General features: G+C 39.0%; 1 protein-coding gene across 2 annotated transcripts in view; it reads right to left on the minus strand.

The window, feature by feature from the left end:
• The window catches only part of LOC117812079 (stromal membrane-associated protein 1-like), a 135,972-nt gene that overhangs the window by 30,048 nt on the left and 84,461 nt on the right, over window positions 1-21,463 (minus strand). For both annotated transcript variants that reach the window (XM_034682677.1, XM_034682676.1), the window contains exons 6-7: window positions 20,367-20,427; window positions 5,703-5,803 (exon numbers count right to left, since the gene is read on the minus strand). In XM_034682677.1, coding sequence (XP_034538568.1) covers window positions 5,703-5,803; window positions 20,367-20,427 — 162 coding nt within the window. The remainder of the gene's footprint in view (window positions 1-5,702; window positions 5,804-20,366; window positions 20,428-21,463) is intronic.

Below are 21,463 nucleotides of genomic sequence, written 5' to 3' on the forward strand. Positions count from 1 at the left end.
AATAATAATATACCCCGTACGAGCACAGCTTTTGCTGTATTTAAAGTTTAAGCATTAATTCAAGTTCATTCAAAGAACAGGCTTGTAAATGTGAGGCTGGTTGAAGCATATATTTGTACATGTCTCAAATTGATTAATAAGACCCCAGGAGTGGATAGATAAGTAAGGGAATAGAGGACTATAAAGGAAAGATGCATGGAGTGAAAAAGAGAGTACCTAAGGAGAGGACACATGAAGGACATAGAGGAGAACAGGAGCAGCACTTTATGTGCAGAATGAAAGGTGAGTGATAGCAGAGAGACAGGAAAATGGAAGGACAGAGGAAGGAGAAAAGATATAGAGGGGATAATTGAGTATAAACACAGTGGGGGAAGAAATAGAATACAACACGGAAAGAGGGTAGACCATGACAGGGAGGGTATAAAAACATACAGTGAGGCAGTTTTAACAACCATAACCATGAAACACACATGCATACTTTCAAATATTTGTCTTCAACATCAAGTCATGTAAATAAGGGCCTGTAGTATTATTATTACTGCTGACAGCGCCCACACCTTCATTTTCAGAGCACTTCTCACTGACGCTAAGTGTTGCTCGGGTACAAAAGTTTCATCACGCCACTCCCCCTTCCATTAGAAGTGACATTTCAGTCTGTTCTATTGCTCTGTATGCTTCATATTTATCTTTATTGAAGGACATTTCAAGAAGAAAATGTATGAACAGTGTAAAATACTTGTGCCTTGATGTTAGGCAACTCTAGACCTGGGAGTTGTAACTTTGAAAAAACACTCAGTTTAGTTTCTACTTCACCATTGTTGTGGACAAAGTTGATATCAGCAGTTTGACCCCTGCTTGATTTTGATTGGTTGGTGAGGGGGAGGCACACTGATGAGTTTAACTGCTACTGAAAGCACTGTGAGGACAGTAATAAAAAAATAAAAAACAACAGCTGATTTTTTGGAAAAAAAATGTTCTTTGTCTTGGAAATGAAGGGTGAACTTGCTGTCATATGCAAACATTAATAAGTTAGATTAATATTAGCTAAACACAGCTTAATCCAGCTCTTCAGTTGAGCACTGAAAAACAAACAAACAAAATATATATACATCTATATATTGGTTCAAGTTATATTTCAGATTTTAGGTAGTGTATTTTTTATCTGGGCTAACAACACATTTTATTAATCATGATTAATGGCTGAATTTTAATAATCATTTTTTGATCGCATGTTTCAATTTCCCAATTTGCATTTCAAAACAGTTTTGGAGTTCATATAAGCTATGTAAAGCAATCCTTAAGGGTGTCTTGAAAAGGGAATCAAATGAATGCAATGAAATGTTCTTTATGGTCTTGACTTTGAGATTTTTATTCATGCTACACTGCTACGACAGACTGTTCCAAAACCATGACTGACCCGGGGAGTCTACAGGATGCGTGTGCGCCGTGTTACGGCTGCGCAGCGTGTTTGCTCCGTCCGAGGGCTCCAGCCCTGGTCTACAGGATGCGTGTTGGGAGCGTAGCGCAGCTCAGAGCAGCCAGGATCAGCTGGGTCCAGCATAGAGAGAACCACATACCAACAGCAGGCTTTCTGTGGTTTTAATTTATGTTCATTTGGACAGTATTCCATTACTTTTGTGCTTTAGTCATCACTGAGTATGCTTCATAACTGTAAAGTTTTGTTTTTGCAGGTTTAGATGAGTTTAATAATAATAATTATGCTCTATTTTGCTGTCCTGTTACCTTCTGACACAGTCATCTTAAAGTCCTGTTGTATCAACCTGGATCACAGATATGTGGCTGTTTGTAGCTTACATCCATAATCGATGAGTATTTCTGATCTATACGATCTCTAAACGGTCGGGAATCCGTATATGATGTTTTATTTTGAGATTGGTGGATGTTGCATGCGATCCTCTGGCCTGACTTCCTGTCCAGGTTGATCTTTTCTGTGCATATTGACACGTGCTGGGTGCGGGCTCTGTCGAAAATAGACTTGAAGCGTATCTGTGGCGAAGAGGCGCGGGGACACGCTCCCGAGACGGAGCTGAGGCGCGCCACAGCGCGCCCTGTGGACCCTAGAACATTGACTAGAATGAGAATGCCATAACATAACGCCACACATCCTTTGGACCCGAGGCTTTAGAGACAGAAGAAAGCTTCATGGTGCTTTTTCTGTGAAATAGTGTTTTTTTTTTCTTCAGGACAGCACTGTTTTGCTATCAGTGCATGTATATATGAACATGCAGTAATGCATGTACAATGCTTTAGTTTTATCAACAGGTCTGCAGCGATTTGAACACCTCAAATTGTGCTCTGTTGGCCTTAGTGTAGTTGCTCACTGACTCCAGTCTGATTAGCTGAACCTGTAAGCTTAGCTCCTCAGTGGTAGATCAAACTCAAAAAATGTTGGTGATATTTTAGTTCTATGTGACACAAAGTGTATATTACTTTTGACTTGTCAACTGAGCCTCCTGGGAATTTTATAAATTCAAATGTGCCATAAGCAGAGTGGTGGTGTTTTCCATTACAGTAGCAGCAGGAGGCAGAAGACACCAGGCCGAAAGGGACAAAAAGGCATACAATGAAAAAAAATAACGTGTTAACCCTGGACCTTAATCACATTAATGAATGCACTTCTGCTTACAGCACTGTTTTTAATGTTTGGTGCTTGTACATAAAGAAAAGTTTAACCAGAGTCAAATGTCTTGTCTATTTAAACATACCAGGTTCCTATGATTGTTATCATATGGCATAAAGGCTGCATGGAGTCATCACCTGAGACCAGGGTCTTCACAGAGGATTTAGGCTGAATGCATACATGGAGGGGAGTGGAGGGATGAGGCAGAAACAGAGCTGCAGTAGATGGAGTATGGAGTCATAAAGGAGGTGAGCATGGAGGGGAGATTAGAGGGTAAGTGAGGGCTGGTAGTGGCAGAGGGGAAGCTTGCAGTTACAGCAGCCCATAATTGTTCTTCATGCCTAGGTCTCCGGCAAACCACTGCCTGGTCTAGTCCCAGGTGGCTTGGTGGTGTGTGTGCGTGCGTGCGTGCGTGCATGCGTGTATGTGTGCGTGTGTGTGTGTGTGTGTTTGTGTGTGTGTGAGTGTGACAAATTGAGATATTCAATTGGAAACCTAGGAAAAGGTCAGAGAGTTGAAGAATTTTTAACCCAGGAAAGAGTCACTGTGAATTTGTATTTAGTATAAGATCACATGTTTTTGTTTTTTCTGTTTCTCTATTAGGTGAATAAGAGCATGTATGCATTCTGTGACAAATTAGTATGTGAAAAAAGGAGTTTAAAGGAAACACATTCTGCATGAATGTGTGTGTCCTCATTTCCTGCCTTGCAGAGGTCAAAGGCCAGGCTTGAGGGACCACAGCGGCATTTCAAACTTCCCACTTCTCCTTGAAAATGTTTAATTCAACCCGCCTCACTCAATCCCCTGAGACCAGTTGGTGAAGGAATGAGAGACCTCAGAGGGAGAAATATCTGAAATCTACTGCCAAGAGTGTCATCTTTTTTGTCTCTCCTTTCTTTTTATTTTTGTTTTGTTTGCCCAGAAACTGAAAACAATCCACTACAGCTGCAGACACTCTGTGGCAACACAGCTCTATCTGTCTTTTTATTCACGTCTTCTATTTGTTTTAATATCTATTATTTGTTTTGACGGATGATGAGATAAACATTAGTTAGCAAAATTTGTGTCAGCTGTCATTATATCTTTCATAACCAAGAGTTGGCAAGTACAGATTTCGCTCTTTCAGCTCTGAAATAAGTTTGAATTAAATTTGCATCATCTGCATTGAACCCTGTTCATATCCCAAATAATTAATAGTTCAGCCAAACTCGTATCTATCATATTACTTTGTCGACCAACAAGCTGCAACTGCCTGTACGTGTACAGTCCTCATTTAGAAAAATATGCTTCAAATGCTCAAACAATGCAAATTCAAAACACGTGCACAACTTCAACATAAACGCAGCAGTGGAAATTAACTGCAAATGAAAGAACGTGCTGCAAAAAGCAAAATAACTGCATTAACAGCAAATGCGCTACAAATACAAAAACAGTTCAAACCCAAAAACACACAAATACAAAAATAAACTGCAAATGATAAAAGCTGCAAATCAAGACATAATAATGGAAGTGCTCAATGCTTGTCAAGTAAACAAGCTTCATTGTTGGCAGGACAGAGAAGAAGGCTAGACACTGAACTTAACATTTAGGTGGGCAAGTCGCATAGTTTGATATCAGGTGGTAACGTTAGAGTTATTGTAGCCAGGAGATTTCAAGAGAGACTCGGTGAGGACATGTTGGGGATGGGAGAGGAATGAGAGGGATGTCAGGCATCATTTTCTCCACATCTCAGGAGACCAGTTGTTCTATGAAGCTGCACGGGAATGCCTGAAGCTAATGCTAACTGCAAGGCTAACAGAGCTTTGTATCCAACATATCCATGTTCTCAGAGCCAGACTCCGGGCAGAGTCAGCTAATTGTACTGCTAGCTGCGCAGCTGACTGAGAGGAAACTAGAATGTTTCTGCAGGAAGCTGCACTCAGCTGCACAGAGGAATCTGTGTAGCTAAGTGGGTTTGGCTCCAAGCAATCAAGGACTGCTCCCATCAAAACCCTGGTAGACATCTGTAGATATAGAAGTAATTTTGCCTGACATCCCCTTACTCCTCCCCCATCAGTGCATTCTTCATCCCCAGTGACAGTCCAGAACAGACAGTAACTTAAACATTACTCTCTTACTGAACTTTGCCACCATCACACCCTCGTACTCACAGCTTGACACCAGGTAGCTAAGGGTGCCGCTAGTTGCATGGTCAGCTGAGATCTGTAATGGACAACTGGCATTTGCAGCACTATTCTCCTGGTGAAGATCACTCTGTCTGTTGCAGATCATCTGTCCTTGTTGGCCACCATCTATGACTCCATCTCAAGTCTCCCCTTCCCTTAAAACTTGCCTTGTTTGACTTATTTCTTTTGAAACATTTTCAGTTTGATGCTATTTTGGGGAAGCTTTGAAGAAAAGCAAATGTAAACTGACGTATTTTGGCACTCATGAATATAAATGTCTGTAACATTGACCTGTAATCAGGTATTTGTTAAGCTGTATCACCTGTGAACAATATGAATACAGCAGGTTTTAAAACATTTAATTGCATGTCTGTATTCAATGTTGGGATTGTTCATTCCAATCCAGCCTTGGATCTTTCAAGTACCGGACCAACTCACTGAAGACATTTGTTGCAATATTTTAAAAATGAAAGTAGTATTATTTCTATATCTGTACCACTCCCAGCTGCTCTCTTCACTGCAGCACTTCTCTGTGTCTCTTTCTTTGAAGGACACGGCTCAAATTAAATCAATGAAAGAGAGTCAGTGACAGTTCCCTTTGATATGATCCTCAGAGAGTGTGTGTCTGCACGTATAGAGGACATGGCATGTTTGTGAATATGCCTGTGTTTGTGTGTGTTGCGTCATGGGAGTCTCTTCAGCATCCCTCTGTTGCCGTCTGCCTGTGGTGATAAGCAGATGATGAAAGCCTGAGACTGAGGGAGTGTGTGTGTGTGTGTGTGTGTGTGTGTGTGTGTGTGTGTGTGTGTGTGTGTGTGTGTGTGTGTGTGTGTGTGTGTGTGTGTGTGTGTGTGTGTGTGTGTGCGCGTTTGTGCGTATATGCATGTGTGTGTTACCTGGGCCTGCTGTGGGTTCCCGGACGAAGGGAGAGGGTTGGACACCATTGGTCCAAAGATGTCTAGTTCATCACCCGAGTTCTTCCCTCCCTCTGGAGCGTCTGAGAAATAAAAAAAGATTGAACATTGAGGTGCTGTACATTTTTACAACACTTATCACTCAAGTCACAGATTTATGATAAAAATTAACCTGCTGACGAAGACCATATGTTCATGGGCTTCACCAGTACTTCCAAATGGACCTTGTGATAAGCTAGTTTTACAGACAGATGTTTGAAAATATTGTGCAGCCAGTGGACTTTGTTGTTTGATTAATTCAGTTTTATCTGATAATAGATAAAGAGCTGGCATATCTAAAGTATTTGTTCGTTTTTTGCAGTGTAAAGAAAACACTTTTATCTTTGGAGTTATTACTCTGTAAGTCCTTCATGACAACTAGACATTGGCTGCAAATTGGGAGAAGGAATCTGAGTTGTGAATTATTTAGTTGAAGTTCAAACTTAAATCAAAATTTAAACAAGTATAGCCCATTCTTTGTTGCGTTGGTGAATTAAGACTTGAGTCCAAGACAAAGGGGAAAATCAAATGCTTTGTGCTGTTTTTTAAATTCATATCACATCATATCATACTGTACCATACCGTACCCTACCGTACTGTACTGTACCGTACTGTAGCATATCACATCGTATTATTTTGCATTGCATCACATCGCATTTTATCAAATTGAATGGCTTCGTATCGTATCATATCTTGATGTATAGTCTGGTATGGTATGGTATGACTTCCATCTTTCAGTATTCACCTGGTGGGGTCAATAAAGGCCCCATATGGTGATTTAAGTTGGTAATGAAAAAAACAAGATTACAAAAACAATAAGAGTATTGATACCTGGACCTACACAACTAAACAAGACCACCAGGATCAAGGCACATTATTTCTTAGTGTACAGGACGAGATCAGCAAAGAGACAACATGTGTCAATTTGTCCACAGGGAGCGCTAAACCAAAACAAACCAAAAAATGGTACGATCATTGATTATGAGTGTAAAATCTAGTGAAGTCAAGAAAGCTGCCTCTATCTGTCCGAGGATTGTCGTTCTTTGCATTGTATTTAAATTGATCTATCATGAGAATTGTTTCAAATTAAAAGAAAAGGTGAAAAACGTACATAACCGTAAGGTTGTTTGGATTTGATGAGTATGAGGCAATTAGGACTTCACAATAAGATACATACCAATGATGTTTCTACGGTCAAAAATGTTTTGGGTCAATTTGTTTTGCCGGCTTATTAATTAAAACATAGTTAAAGATGTGCAACTTTGTTGTGTTGTTTCGAATTATGAAATAAATGCAATACTGTAAACAGTATTATTATTAATTGATGTACAACATTCATAACATTTTAGCTTTCGTTGTGCAGGTTCTTGGGATATGAAGCAGGATACTCAAAGAAGAGACATACCAACAAGTCAAAGTAGAAATGCAATGGTGGATGATTTCTTTTGCAGACTTTTAAGTGTTCACATTGAAGACATGAACATAACTTGCTATAATTAATTAAAACAGTGTTAGACGTCTAATGAACCAGTGTGCAGACAGGGGTTAGAAGACAAACAATTAAAGAACAGACATATAAAGAGCGATTAACGGAGACAGGAACACAGAAACGTGAAGGCAGTGTCACTAATGAGAACAATTCGACACGACCTTGTAAATATGAAGGGTATTTCCAAAACAACTCACACAGTTCAATTTACAATTAGCCTGCTTGTTAACTGGAAAATCCTCAAGAAATTTCTAATAAGTGCCCTCCTTCAGTCGTTAGGATTTAATTCATACTTCTCCTTCTGCCCTTGGAAAAATGCTTACTTAATAACACTGTAATTGCAAATGTTTTTGAAATGGTGTCAAACAGCTGGTTTAGTTTTGGTGTTCAGCTGAGAGACTGATATTGTACAATTCAGAAATACAAATTGTTTTAATCATCAGGCTGAAAACCTTCAGAAATATGAGTATTCAGTGGATTGTTTTTTCACATAGTTGAGAACTTTTGGATCCTCATTTTTACGAGTCAAATAAATGTTCCTTAATATACACTCTGAAAGGGACTGCTATCATACTTGCTCACTGGCATGGTTCACCATGAAATACAAATGGAACAGAGGCGTTGATGGTGTAATTAGGACCATTTTTGATGTTTTTGCAACAATGAATGTTGTGAAAAAGCACTGTTTAAACTCTGCCAATAATCTGTTGTGGTTACACGGAGACTTGTTAGTCATCAAGTCCTGTAAAATACACAATTTTTTTCATTCTAAAAGAGATAGTTGTCATGTGTTGCTTTTGTTTAGTTTGATTGTTTTTGTGTTGTTTGATTTCCTGTTTTAGATGTAGATGTATCTTGTGTTTCATCCCTGTTTATATTCTTGTGTTGTATTCCTTGTGTGTGTATTTTCACCTGTGTTCCTGGTCTATTGTGTTTATTGTTTTATTTTGTAGTTCTTGATCCCTGTGTGTCTGGTTTAGTTTACTTCCTGCCCTTGTGTTTCCCTCCAGTTTGATTGCACTCATTTGTTTGACCTGTGTCTTGTGTCACACCTGTGTTGATTACCCTGTGTATTTAGTTTCTCTGTTCCTCCTCACCTGTGGTGGTTCATTACGTTGACTTTTGTGCTCCCTGGGTTTTTTGTTTGAACCGTTTTGGAATTTGTTTATGGACGTTTTTCTAGTAAGTTTTAGTTTTATCTTTTGCCTTTTTTGTTATGTGATGATTAAACTTTCACTATTCTGCACATGGGTCATCCTTCTCGTTTGTACAAACGTTACAATAGTTGTTTTTTTGAAGAGGGATTGTATGAAATACTTGTCATTTGTGAGTAAATTACCCACAGGGTATGCTGGTCAGCTTAGCCTCTTTGTCGGGAAACCAGGCGGAGAACTGTTCAGCAGGGAAGTTAAACAGGGTAATTTGTGCCACAACATGTAGCCCAGAAGTGGAGGAACACAAATGTTGCATCCACAATTTAGTACTCTTTCACTGACATAGGTGTTTCGGTTGGACTTAAGGATACACCAATCCAACCTGTTAAAGTCCTGATACAATATAAATGTTAAAATAAATAACAGTATTTCTCTTTGTGAGGAGGGGATAATTTGTGTGCATGGTAACATCAGGCTTTTCGAACTCTTTAAAACCAAATGAAATGGATCGGCTCCATGAATCAACCCATTGACACAATATCTGATCTAGCTATTTCATCCAGTATTGAACTGATATCTGATGTCTGAACTGGGTCAGACTTTCTTCAAACTAGCCAAACTGTGTTGTACAAATGGCCCCATCTACAGCGGTGTATTACCTGTGCCAGTGCTCTCGCCAGTTGCTTTTTTTCCCACTTTTTTTTAAGAACACATTATATATTGATTGCCATCGGGACATAAAGATCATTTTAACCAGTATAACAAAAAGTGTATCTAAATCTGACTACAAACCCCAGCTTTAACAGAATGACACACATGTTAAACATATATGTACCTTTTTTGATCCATATGTCCAGTAACACAACTAGCTTAACTCAATACCTTGACTTTAACTTAAAAATGAAACCACAAAAAAAGTTTTTTTTTTTTTTACTATGTCAAGGATTGGCTTGTGAGTTGTAATTCTGAGAATTACTTGAAATAAACATGAAACTGGAAAACAAGGGATGTGACAACTGAACCTAGACTTCAAATAAAACAAGCCATGAGCTCATTATGGCATCAGTGTAAATTTAGGGCACTGCAACGGTGGTGTTGATTAAAATAATAGTCCAATATTTGGAAATAAATGTTGTATAGTGTTTTTTATTTGAAATACCCATCCTTTATTTGACCAAAGGCAGTGGTACTTTGTCTTTCTGCTGAGCTGGGCTGACCACATATTGAATCCAGCTTTGTTTTATCAGAGACTGATGATTATACCTCAGACTTATAGAAAATGGAGATCTTCATGTCATCAGAAAACTAAGAGCCTTTTAGTTGCCTTTTTCTTCTAAGCAAAGAAAGAAATCAGCTAATTTGAAAGTATATGGTGCCAAAGTTGTGTATGGTCAGAGACACACTGTGCTGTGCACAGAGAGACCTGTTTCCCTGGAGTTTAGAGAACGACTCCCAGCAGAACACAATGTACAGTCATCTAACAGAAATAGAAGACACTGATGGAGAGGCTGAAAGGAGGAGGAGAGAGTGAACTGTGTGTGAAAGTGAGCAGCAGAGGTCATTTATATAACCACAGAGATGAAACATCCATAATTCAGCCCTTTCAAAGTCTGAACAGAGAGAGCTACTCTACCTCAACAGCAGGGCACAAGAAAGCCAGAAAAACACCTCCAGAGCACTTACAACTCATTCTCAAAGAATGACTCTGATTATAAAATGGTACATGCTGCTATTTGAACTTCTGATATCCGCCTGCTGCTTTATGCTGTGCTACCTTATGAACAAGATTGTTGACTGTAATGTCACTTTGTGAATTGCTGTAAAACTGCTTGAAGAATAAACTCTCTTATGACCATTAATGCTGCTCACAGGGCTCATTTGACGGACAGGTGTGAGTTACCTTGTTACATATTGAAGTAGAAACGAGAAAAATACAATTTCATGAGCACTTAAATCCCCCCGAAGCACTTAAATCCCCCCGCTCTTAACAAATAGTCCTTCACCCAGTGCAATGGAAATGAGCCTCATGGTGAAAAGGGCACATCATCATCATCATCATCATCATCATCATCATCATCATCATCATCATCATCATCATCATGCCAGCAATGTCGGGCAGTGTGCCCATCACCCTTTATGAGGCGATGGAGCTGCTTCTAGTGAGCACTCTCAACTTCACCATGGAAACAGACCAATAGTTCAATAGGCTGGAGGTGTGTTTTATAATCACCCTGAACCCCTTTAACCCAAGTACACACACACACACACACACACACACACACACACACACACACACACACACACACACACACACACACACACACACACACACACACACACACACACACACACACACACACACACACACACACACACACACACAGAGATAGTCACTGAATACACTCTTTAATGAATGCAGCTACTACCTCATTCAGCATTCAGGGCTTTTATCTAAAGATGATGTCCACCACAGTCTAGCTGGATTAAAGGAGCATTTCCGTATTTTAAACACTATTTTAAACATAGACAGCATGTGCGTATAGTCTCAGTGGTGTCACCCGCTGGTTCTTGAAGAGGTATTAAGAAACCAAAAGATTGCGGCATATTGGAAATTCTGTCTCCAACTGACTTCCAATTGCTCAAGAAACCAACAGAGTGGTTGGTACAATGGTCGTGAATAATTCAATGTGGTACAGAGACCAAATCTATGTTTTGTTTGAGGCCGTAAACATGTTTCATTTTGCTGTTAAAATGGCCATTTTAATAAGGGATCTAATAGAGCTTTCAGGTCTTTTGGAGCCAGCCTCAAATGGACACTCAAGAAGATGCATTTTAAATGACCAAGAGGAACACAGAACTTTGAATTAGCTTTGGATTGCAGTGGACTGCATACGCCACAAAACTGGCTGCAATGACTTCACAGTTACCCCCATGGGTAACCTAATCTGATCAAAGTGCTAACAGTGCTTGTTTTTCTGCTGACAGACAACAGTATATTGTCCGAGGTGTTTGACAGCAAAATGAAAACGATCCCTGCAGAGATACACCTTCAGGCAAAACAGAATCAGTCAGACCCACTAGTCTCACAGACCTGTAATTTTGCCACACAGAACACAGAAGTTGGTCTACTGCTGCTTCTTCTGGTAAGTGTCTTTGTAACATTGTGTGACTTTGTCTTAAGCTAAATAACTACAGTGTTTAAAGAAGTAAAGTCACTATTTCTGTCAACAAGGTCTAAATACATCCCAATGGGGATCTTTTCCTACATTGAAAGGGTATGTTTGCCTCCAGGATTACTTGGTAGCCATGATGCAGTATCAAAAACCTCTGGTGCATTTAAACAAATTTAGCACCCAATAAAATGCCCAGGTTTAAAGGAAATGTAAATCCCCCTTAAGTGCTGCGGTATTTTTAACCCAATATGCTGATTAGATTTCAGTCTAATAAATGCATGTGTGTTCCCAGTGGTCAAATGCTTTTCTATGCTGTCTATAATAATATTAACTCAGTCACAGTCTTTGAAGTGTTGGTAAAGCTATAAACCCAATGTATGTAAATTCAACCCACTTTTCCCCAAACAGGATTCGCAAGTAGGGCATGAAATGAAGCTCTGGGAGCAAGTTAGTCCAGAATAAAGAAACACGAGTCCATCATTACAGAGAAGGAAATGTGGACGTGTACAAAAAACAATACTGTATTCCACATATTTCCTGTCCCTGTTCACTGCTCCAAGAACGCAGGCATAAAATTGCCCCAAAACATATCTTAAAAATGTATTCATAACTCATCAGTCTGCCTCCATTGTCATCATTATATTTGTTATTGCTAATATGAAAACTTTTACCGTTATTATTTGCATGTTGAAATGAGTCTGTTTACCTGGACTTGCTGTAGTTGTTGTTCTGTATGTTTGTTAGTCTTACAAAGAGTACACTCTAGACCTGCTTCTTTTGTAAAGTATTTTGAAACAGCATTTATGATAAATTGGTACTGTACAAGTTCCTTGATTGCTTGATTTTTGGAAGCAGTATGTGCCTACAATTTTCAAATTTTGAGATCTTAGCTTTTGCACCCAGACTGATGAAAACAATCATCAGCAAAAAATATTGTGTACTCACTTTGATTTAACAGTATAAGTCCACTGCATGCACATTTGAATCAATAAAGGTGTGGTCTGCACTATCTTTCCTTAACTTATGTCCCTCTCTTGTCGAGGGGTCCTGAATCAAATTCTGTGTCCTACCAAAAAGCAAACTCCTGAACTGAATATTGAAGAAAGAAGTGCAGCAAACTGCAATCTGTCTAATCTGTCTAACAGGTGAGCTCAGCTAATTTGAGCTAAAAAGCCATTTGTTTGAGGTGTTAAAAACTGTTGGACAATTGTCAACTAAAACATCAGACAAATAACATCACGATGCTGTTCTTTGTATTTACAGGCCACACAAAAAAGCCTGTTCCAGATTTTTAATGACTGATATTCCACTGCTATTTTATTAACATGGTACTGACCTGAATATAAGACAGTTTGGTTTTTACCATAAAATACATTTTTGAAAAGTGGATTGTCTTACATGCCAGGTTAAGTAATTGAATGCCAACATGGCTTCACTGATCAGTAAAGTGAGTCTACCCCTCATGACTGAGGCCAGCTGTCACTCACAACTACAGCACCAGGAGGATGAAAGATGGAGAGACACAGTGATTGTCAAAGCTGGACAACCATGAACTGAGATGGAGCTATGATGTTGATTTTGAGATCATGGTTATAATTGAGGAGGAACACAAAACTACTGTCTCACGGAGTGAACTGTCCGATGATTGTTAGCACATGAATACTGTCTTAAACTGTGTGTGAGTATGTGTTTACTGAAAAACTGAACAAATGAATGCTTATTAGCAGACATGTCATCAATCAGATAGACTGCAGGTTATATTGTGTGAAGAACAGTTAACCCAGTTTTATTCAATGGGCTTTGATTATTATTTTCAGTTCAATCTATTTCTTTATAAAAAACAATTTTCTGTCTTCAAAGATTCTTTTTCTAAAATTAGTCTTAAAAATGGGAGTCATCTTATAATCAGGGACGTCTTATACTTGGGCTAGTACAGTGTATTAGTTCCAATAGGTAGGTATTAGTGTCTGAATTCACCACCATTGGTGTGTGAAACACCAGTTGTTTGTGGTAACATCTTCACGTGGGTTAGAGTGTTTGCTCTTTGCTGCAGAGACAACAGTTATTCGTTTTAAAAAGAAGAGACCCCATTATTAAGTATCTTTCATTTCCCCACGCTAAAAGCTTTTTGGCTTCATTGGTCTACTGAATGAGTAAATCTGGTCACTTTTAGATACCACCACAGTGGTAACTTTCTGTTGGAAACACTGTCCTTAAATATCACATAGCAGGATGCTGAATTCAATTTGGCCAAATACTGGACGATTATAACTTTGATAACTTGGTGTTTGCCAACCATTACCACCTCTCCAGTGCCATCCTCCTCCAAATATGGTCACTTCTGGTGGCAGCTCAAAAATCCCAAATCAATTCTTTATAAAGGTAGTCCACAAACAGATGGTTAAAGTCAAGGTTGCTTCTTCCATTTCTTTAAACAGTCTTTGATTATTCTCCAAAAGATCTATTTTCCTGGCTCATGCATAAAAAGCAGTACAGTGTTATAATTCATCCGCTCTGAGGCTGTGGCTTGTTAGTGACTTGGTTTTGTTGAGAGCCAAGAACATAAAAAATAGCGATTCTTTTTCAAATTTAGGCCACTTTTTTTAGTCTTAGTGTGATGAAGCTTGTAGAATATAATGATGATCTTCAAATTGAAGCAAATAATGACAGTTTCAGAGAACCCAGCTGTGCATATCCACTCCCATTTGTCTCTCTTTTTTTGCGTCTCTCTAGAGTTAAGAAGCCTGCGGCGTCTGACAGAACAATCAATATGTTAATCGTGCATTTAGAAAAGGTTTGAACTCAAACTAAATGAATGAAAAGAAAACTAAGCAGGAGGATGCTTTATCCCTGGTCGAATCATCAGAATGTGGGTTTCTCCAAATCACTAATGCAGGAAAAGAATACCCTAAACATTTCTACAAGAGGTAGTTAAACATGGCTGCTAGAACAGAGGATACAACGTGGAGGAAGAATCCTGTTAATCTCTCTGAACACAAGTGTCAATTTGGTGTGACAGGACTATTAAAGCAGTGACAGAGACTGATGGAGAAGTGAAGGGATGCAGCGATAGAAAAAGCAAAAAACAAACAGACAGGGATGCTTCATCAATAAAAGTTTGTGAAATTGATTCAGTGACTCTTGGGGAGATCTACTTTTGGCTGGATTAAGCATCTCTGAGAGCATTTATCACCATGGGCCAGCAAAGATATCCAACAAAACCTGAAATAAACAGACAAATATATATTTCATGTTGGCTGTAGCCTAAAGAGAAGCCTTATTTTATAACATTTGTGATTATCAAGCAAAAACTGGCTTATTGATTTGGCAAAAAGCAAAGATGGCAGGGGACGTTGTGTTAAATTCTTCTATGAAAATCCTCTCTTATTGCATTTTCTTTCATTCAGCACTGAGCTCCAAACTGAGTAAAACTGAACGGAGGAATAATCAAAAACACGGAAATAAAAGCAGAGAGTGACTCACTGACAGCTGCAGAGTAAGGTAACCAGAGACACGGAGGCCAGGATGGAATAATAGGGGGGATGTGTGGAAGCTAGAGGCATACTGCCACCTATTTGACTTATTGATTATGTGTGAAATCTCATCCACTCAACATGGCTGCAAGGTGTGTAGCATTGGTTATTTATAGCAGGGTGTTCTCTCCCCATGCTGCGGTTGGGAATGTTTGATCAATGCTGGACCCGCTGGCTCTTTCTTCTGTCAGCGCAGCTTTCCTTCAGCTATTACAGGCTTGTACTGGGAAAACACAGGGTGATTGCATATTACACATTTATGATGAAAACTCTGAATCAACCCTGACTTTTTTCTGCTGGGCTTTCACTCTTCAGGTCAATGAGCATGAAGCTGAATCTCCATCCCGTTAACGGGCCAATACAAATACTGTGATCTCAAAATGTCATAGGTTTGGATCCAGCTTGTGACCTTTATTGAATGTCATATCCTCAGTGCAGTCAATCTTTGCAGCTACTCTGCTATTAATACCATTTCAATTCATGCATGGACACGTGTGGTGCAGAACATGTAAGCAGTTCCCACGACAAATCAAACAGTTTGGTAATCCATGCTTGTTTCAAAAAATCCTGTTCAGTTATTACTTTACTTCAAGATCCTTTTACTTACTACACATACATTGGTAGTTATATCTGAGACTGCCATAATATAGTTATAGCTTTGTGGAGCCAGTTGGAGTTTTGTCCAACAATTGTCCCATTTTTGATTTTGAAGGGTTGCTCCTCAATCTTTCTCTCCCTGTTTGATTTTACTCGATTAAATGAGATTAAAGCTGATGTCCAAGGACTTCTTGAAAATAAACCAGCTATAACCTGAGTAGGTTCTTTTTGCCCAGTCTAATTTCCACAATTTTCTCTTTTAGCTCAGACCACTGTTATCATACATGAAACTCAAAAGAATTCCTGGACTCAATGAGGAAAAATATTTTTCTGTTGCAAAGATTATAATGTTACATATGTTGATGTATTTTCTAATAATATATTTTAATATAATAGTTATGCTGACTCAGCAGTCCATCTAATTAGAAAAATACAATAATGTAAAAATTCATCAGGTTTGGTCTTGTTAGCCTTGCCTTAAATGTCTTGTAGTGGATTGTGGGCACTACTAGCCCGATTTGTGCATCATTTGACCCTGATATCTGCTCTATCCAAGGGTCTAATTCACAAAACATATTGCCTCGGTGAGAGTGCAGTTTGCTCCTGTTTTGCATCTGATTGTGGATCTGAGCTGTCAGCATTTCCACCTTTTGCTTCTTGGAGCTGTGCTGTGTACTCTCATCCTGACGTTGCTGAATCTTATCCACATATAGACGATGAGCTGCATGAGTGAAGAACACCTCTAACCAGTTTATCATGGAGCCATTTAATGTTGGATGCTTCCTGGATTGAGTTAGCAAAAAGCAGCATGTTCAAACAAAAAAAAAAAAAAAAAAAAAAAAATATATATATATATATATATATATATATATATATATAGTAGTATGTGCGCAATGGAGCCACAGACAGCCCCTGAATGACTTAAACTTAGATAACTGCCAAAATAGAAGTGTCAAATTAATTTTAACAGAATAAATGTACAGGTTTATCATTTCTACATCTTCCAGAAGTGTAATTGTTGACATGATCACCGTTAAGTACAGGACAATTACAAATACTGTGGCACAGTTACCACTGGCAGTGAATTAGGTTTAATTTGCATAAACAGGGGCATATTTAGCAGGTGCTTCATAAATAAGTTTAAGCGGGCAAAAAAACCACACAATTCTTTTGTGAATTCATGAATATTTTTACCTACTTTTCTCTCCTTCTCCTCATCTGTATTTAATTTGAGGTTTGTTTCCTATTCAATTGCCCCTTTCTCCCTCTCTTTCCTTGAATTGATAAAATAGGACTGCACTGCACATTCAAAGAGAATGACCCTCCCATTCACCTGATTAGTGTTGCTCAACAGCCTTGATGAAGACCTGAATAGGCTGAAATGGGTTGGCTATTTTTAACTGTATTTTGCAGTGAAAAATGATGGTAGTTTAATTCCACAAAGATACAGCTTGCCTTGGAGTTTTATTTTTTGATTGAGTTTACTGTACCCATGGAACCTCTCTTTTACAGGAACATTAAGCACAGCATGCCTGAGGTATCCACCTGTATGGTATTATCACACAGCAGCGCTTCTACTCCTTTGTCTGCTCTGCACAAAAAAGTTTGCTAAATGCAAAAATGTGTAGTGAAGACTGTTGTTTTCATCTGCTTGCAGAAAGCTGCTGCAAGATTTTTGACTAGGCACATATGAATAAACCCATCACTGCATCTTTGTTCATGTCTGGTCCTATGCGTTATTGTTTTTCTTCTTTCTTGTTCCATTTTCTAACTGGATACACTTTAGTCAGCATGTGGTGTTTTAAATGTGCCATACTTCTTTTCTCACATCTCTCACATGAAAGCATGAACCAATGCTTCAACACTAATAAATCATGATGAATCTAATCTTTTGTAGGCATATCTTTATCCTGATATAGGTCAACAGAAAATCTACCAAAAATAAAGAGCCAAGAATCTAACAAATAAACTCCAAATTAAAGATAGCAAAAACAATAAAAAGTAAGAGGTTCTGTTTGTTTCAAAGTTCAATTTCCAAAATCTTTTCTGAGTAAACCCTCCTCCCAAAAAAGAAAATCAATAAAGGATCTGTGGCAGTGTTAACAGTTCCGTTCAGCTCGGTTGTTGCCGCGTGAGTAAATCCTCTTTTGAAACAAATCAATAAAAGATCTCTGAAGTAGAAAACAAACCTAACATCTCCCATGCTTTCTGAGTTTCCTCCTGCTCAGAATTAAAAAGTGTATACAATCAAGTTCACCTGAATAAGAAGCTGATTACACAGCTCTGCAGCTTCACACTGCAAGATGACGACTAACCTGACACTTACAAAAGCAAATATCTTCAAATAATGCTTTAAAAACCCATGTCAGTGTGCAACGACAACACACAGGAGCATGCATGACAAATTTAAAGAAACATGCAAGGAGATTTTATCTCCCTCTCCCATCACAACCTTAAACTCTATAGAACGTGCACACAGGTTTTATGAAACTTCTGATACATGATACAAAAAGTAAAGTTTCTTAGTTTTCTCACCTAATCATTACAAAATCATATTTTTTACTGAAATAAGTAAAATGAGGATCAAAAATGTGTTTTCACAACAAGACAAACTTGTATCAGCTAATGTCCCGAAATAACTAAATTCCATAACACATCAACCCGTTACTCCACTAAATGAGTATCAGGTGCATTAAACTGATTTGTGCTCACAGTCGTTTCAGACATGTCGGTCTGAGGCCAACAGTGAGGTATAAACTGCCAGATGGTATAATGAGTCTGTGTTCATGACTCGAATAAAGCCTGACAGCATTAAGTCATTCCCTTTATAATGTCACACACTGCTGGACCTGCAATTATCACAATATCAGTCTTTAAATGTTATCACATCACTTAGAGTAATTGGTTGTATTTACATATCTGGAAAATTAGGCAGACAGGCCATCAGGATAGGAAGTGTGTATCAGGGCTCCCTCTATATCTTATATTCCGAAACTTCCAACTTTATGAGACTTCCTGAAATAAACTAGTCTACATGTTAAATGATAGGTGGGATAAAACAGCTATGAGCCATCAATTTGAAATCCACTGCCCCTTTACTGCTGTCAGAAATAAACAAAAAAACATGTTGTGCATGAGCACTTCAATCCTGCTCTCTACAACATTTTAACATAGATGAGCAGGGATCTACTGGTCCTCACTACATAAGCATTTAAAGACAGAATTAGCTTGTGTCACATCACTGTTGGATTTGAATGGCACTACATAAACATTAAAGCCTATTTCCTTGTAGCTAACTTAAATCCAGTCAGTATCAATTCCTTCCTGAGGGCTGCAAAGCGTATTAAACACAGATTGGATTTTCAGAGGAAGAGGGGAATAAAGCTAAGAGTGAGGGCTATTCCAGACTTAACCAGCCATCACAAACATCAGGCCAGAGAAGTGTACTGTTTGGTGTAGTGTTTTTAAACAGGCTGGTATCAGAGAGAAGAGTGGCTGTTCTGTGTGGTTCTGCTAGCACTCAGCACCTGTACTTCTCTTCCTACAGGTGCTTCTAACAAGCCACACCAAGCATGAAAGCAGCTACTGCGATCTGAACAAACACCCTGCAGAGCTTTGGCTGTGTATGAAAAGTCATCAGTGCACATGTAGTGTAAGATAACGCTGGAAACCAAAGTGAACTGAAGGTCTCTGAGAGCAAATTTTATGCTGTAACTAATGTGTTTACAAGGAGGAAATGAATGGATTTTTAGCAGCCTGAGTCTTTAGACTGGTTAGTGAGTGAGATACTTTTCAATAGAGCTGAGTTGTGTGGATCAATTGTTGCTTCTTGAATGCAAATCATGAACATAATCAGTCGCTTTACAGTAATAAATAAAAGAGGGTAGCTATCTCCTGCTGAATTTGAGCCACTGGTGTGAAAAGTATCTCAGTCAGTCTGTAGCTGTGTCTCAATTCAGGGACTTCAACCTTCGAAGGCTGCATTTGAAGACCAAACTCGTTACTGTGGCACATCGCGACTCCTCAAAATGTGGCCAACAAATGTGTACGTTTCCTGGTTGCAGAGAATACAACAGGAGCATCCTTCTTGGCCCAACATATCCCATAATTATTTGCATGCCAATTCAAACAAAATGGTAGTGTTTGGTTTCAACTCAATAGCAAGGTGTACAAATGCTATAAAAGACAAACACAATAAGACTTGAAATTAACCTTGAATGGTTGTTGATGGTTGTATTAGTAACGTGACGCTAGCAGTGCCAGGTAGTTAGCCACATTAGCCAGCTACCTACCCATTGCAAGGCAACAGGGGCGGCACTATGTGACGCCGGTTTACGGCAGGAACGGTTGGTGACCTAAACAGAGAATCCATCATAGACCAGACCCTCTACATTCAGTTCAACCTGACATGTCTATGCAGGCTATGAAGGCTGGCTCCTCTTAAGACTACAGTCTCTGGATTGGGACACAGCTATTATGTGGAACTGCTGAATGTGATTCCTGTGTCATGGTAACTGATAAGAATTAGATATTGATTTGTACTAGTGCATGTGATTGAAGTTAGAATAAACAAGAAGAGTGTTTAAATCCTCCCTGCGTGTGAGTTATTATGTTGGATCGTTATTAAACTGGATGTATGTAGAAGCTCGGTCGTGTCTTACCCAGGCCCAGCAGGTCCACAGCCGGCTCTGTGCCATCCTTTATGTCGGCTCTGCTCTCTGACTGCAGAGGAAAGAGAAGACAAAGGAAAACAATAAACAATCAATAAGATAAAGTCCAACCTGTGACATCTAAGATGTGATCATGGTTTGAAGTTCTTTCAGCATACGCAAGCATATGCATGGATGGAAGGAAAATCTGTGTAAACAATAGTATATATGTGAGTGCAAACATACAATTTAAGCCAAAGACAATCTGAGTGCAAAGAGACAACAGGTGTGTTACGGCAAGGTTAGAGGGGAAAAGCATTACAAAAAACAGGAATCAATAAGACTATCAAACTTGGGTGAAGAAAGGAAACCCACTGCCTTCGGTGAAAGACTATAAATGTTGAAAGATTTAGAGCCAAACTAACCAGAATAAGGTATAAATGAGACAAACCACCGGATATCAACAACAGAATTTTGTTGATGTAATCCCCTGGAGCCAACTGCAACAACTGGACGTACACCTTGTACACCAAGACTTAAACCGTGTTTGTGTTGCACCTGGGTGTATATTTTACATCTAGGGCAGAGCCGGTGTAAGTTTAGAAAGTCAGACTAGTAAAAAAACAATAACGGTCAGCAAACTTAAAAGAAAAATCTTATAATTGCCTGTCTTGTTTGCAGGATGATTAATGAAAGGGCATTAGGATGAGAGTGAGCTAATTTCAAGGTTTCTGTTTGAAGCAGTTAAAGGACTCTCTCTTCAAACACGGCATGTGTTAGACAGAAATGCAGCGCTATCCCCCAACCTGCAGGACACGAGCTGACTGCTCTCAGGTTTGATGCAAATGAGGTTGTCCGCTCTGGGCTTTCAATGGCGTTCAGTCTTGCTAGGGCAGGTGTTTCCAAAGTATGAGTCGGGACCCCTTGGGGGGTCGCCAGATACAAATGGGGGGGTTGTAAGAGGTCTTCCAGAAGGTTTCTTTTTAAAGTTATATAAAAATAGTACATTTTACCCATTAAAGTAAAAAAATATCAACAAAAATAGTAGCTAAATTTGAAATAAAACCTTGAAAATAGAAAATCCGCCTTTCTTTTTGCCAGATGACTCC

This window comes from Notolabrus celidotus, chromosome 4 (genome assembly GCF_009762535.1).
Source record: "Notolabrus celidotus isolate fNotCel1 chromosome 4, fNotCel1.pri, whole genome shotgun sequence".
NCBI lineage: Eukaryota > Metazoa > Chordata > Actinopteri > Labriformes > Labridae > Notolabrus > Notolabrus celidotus.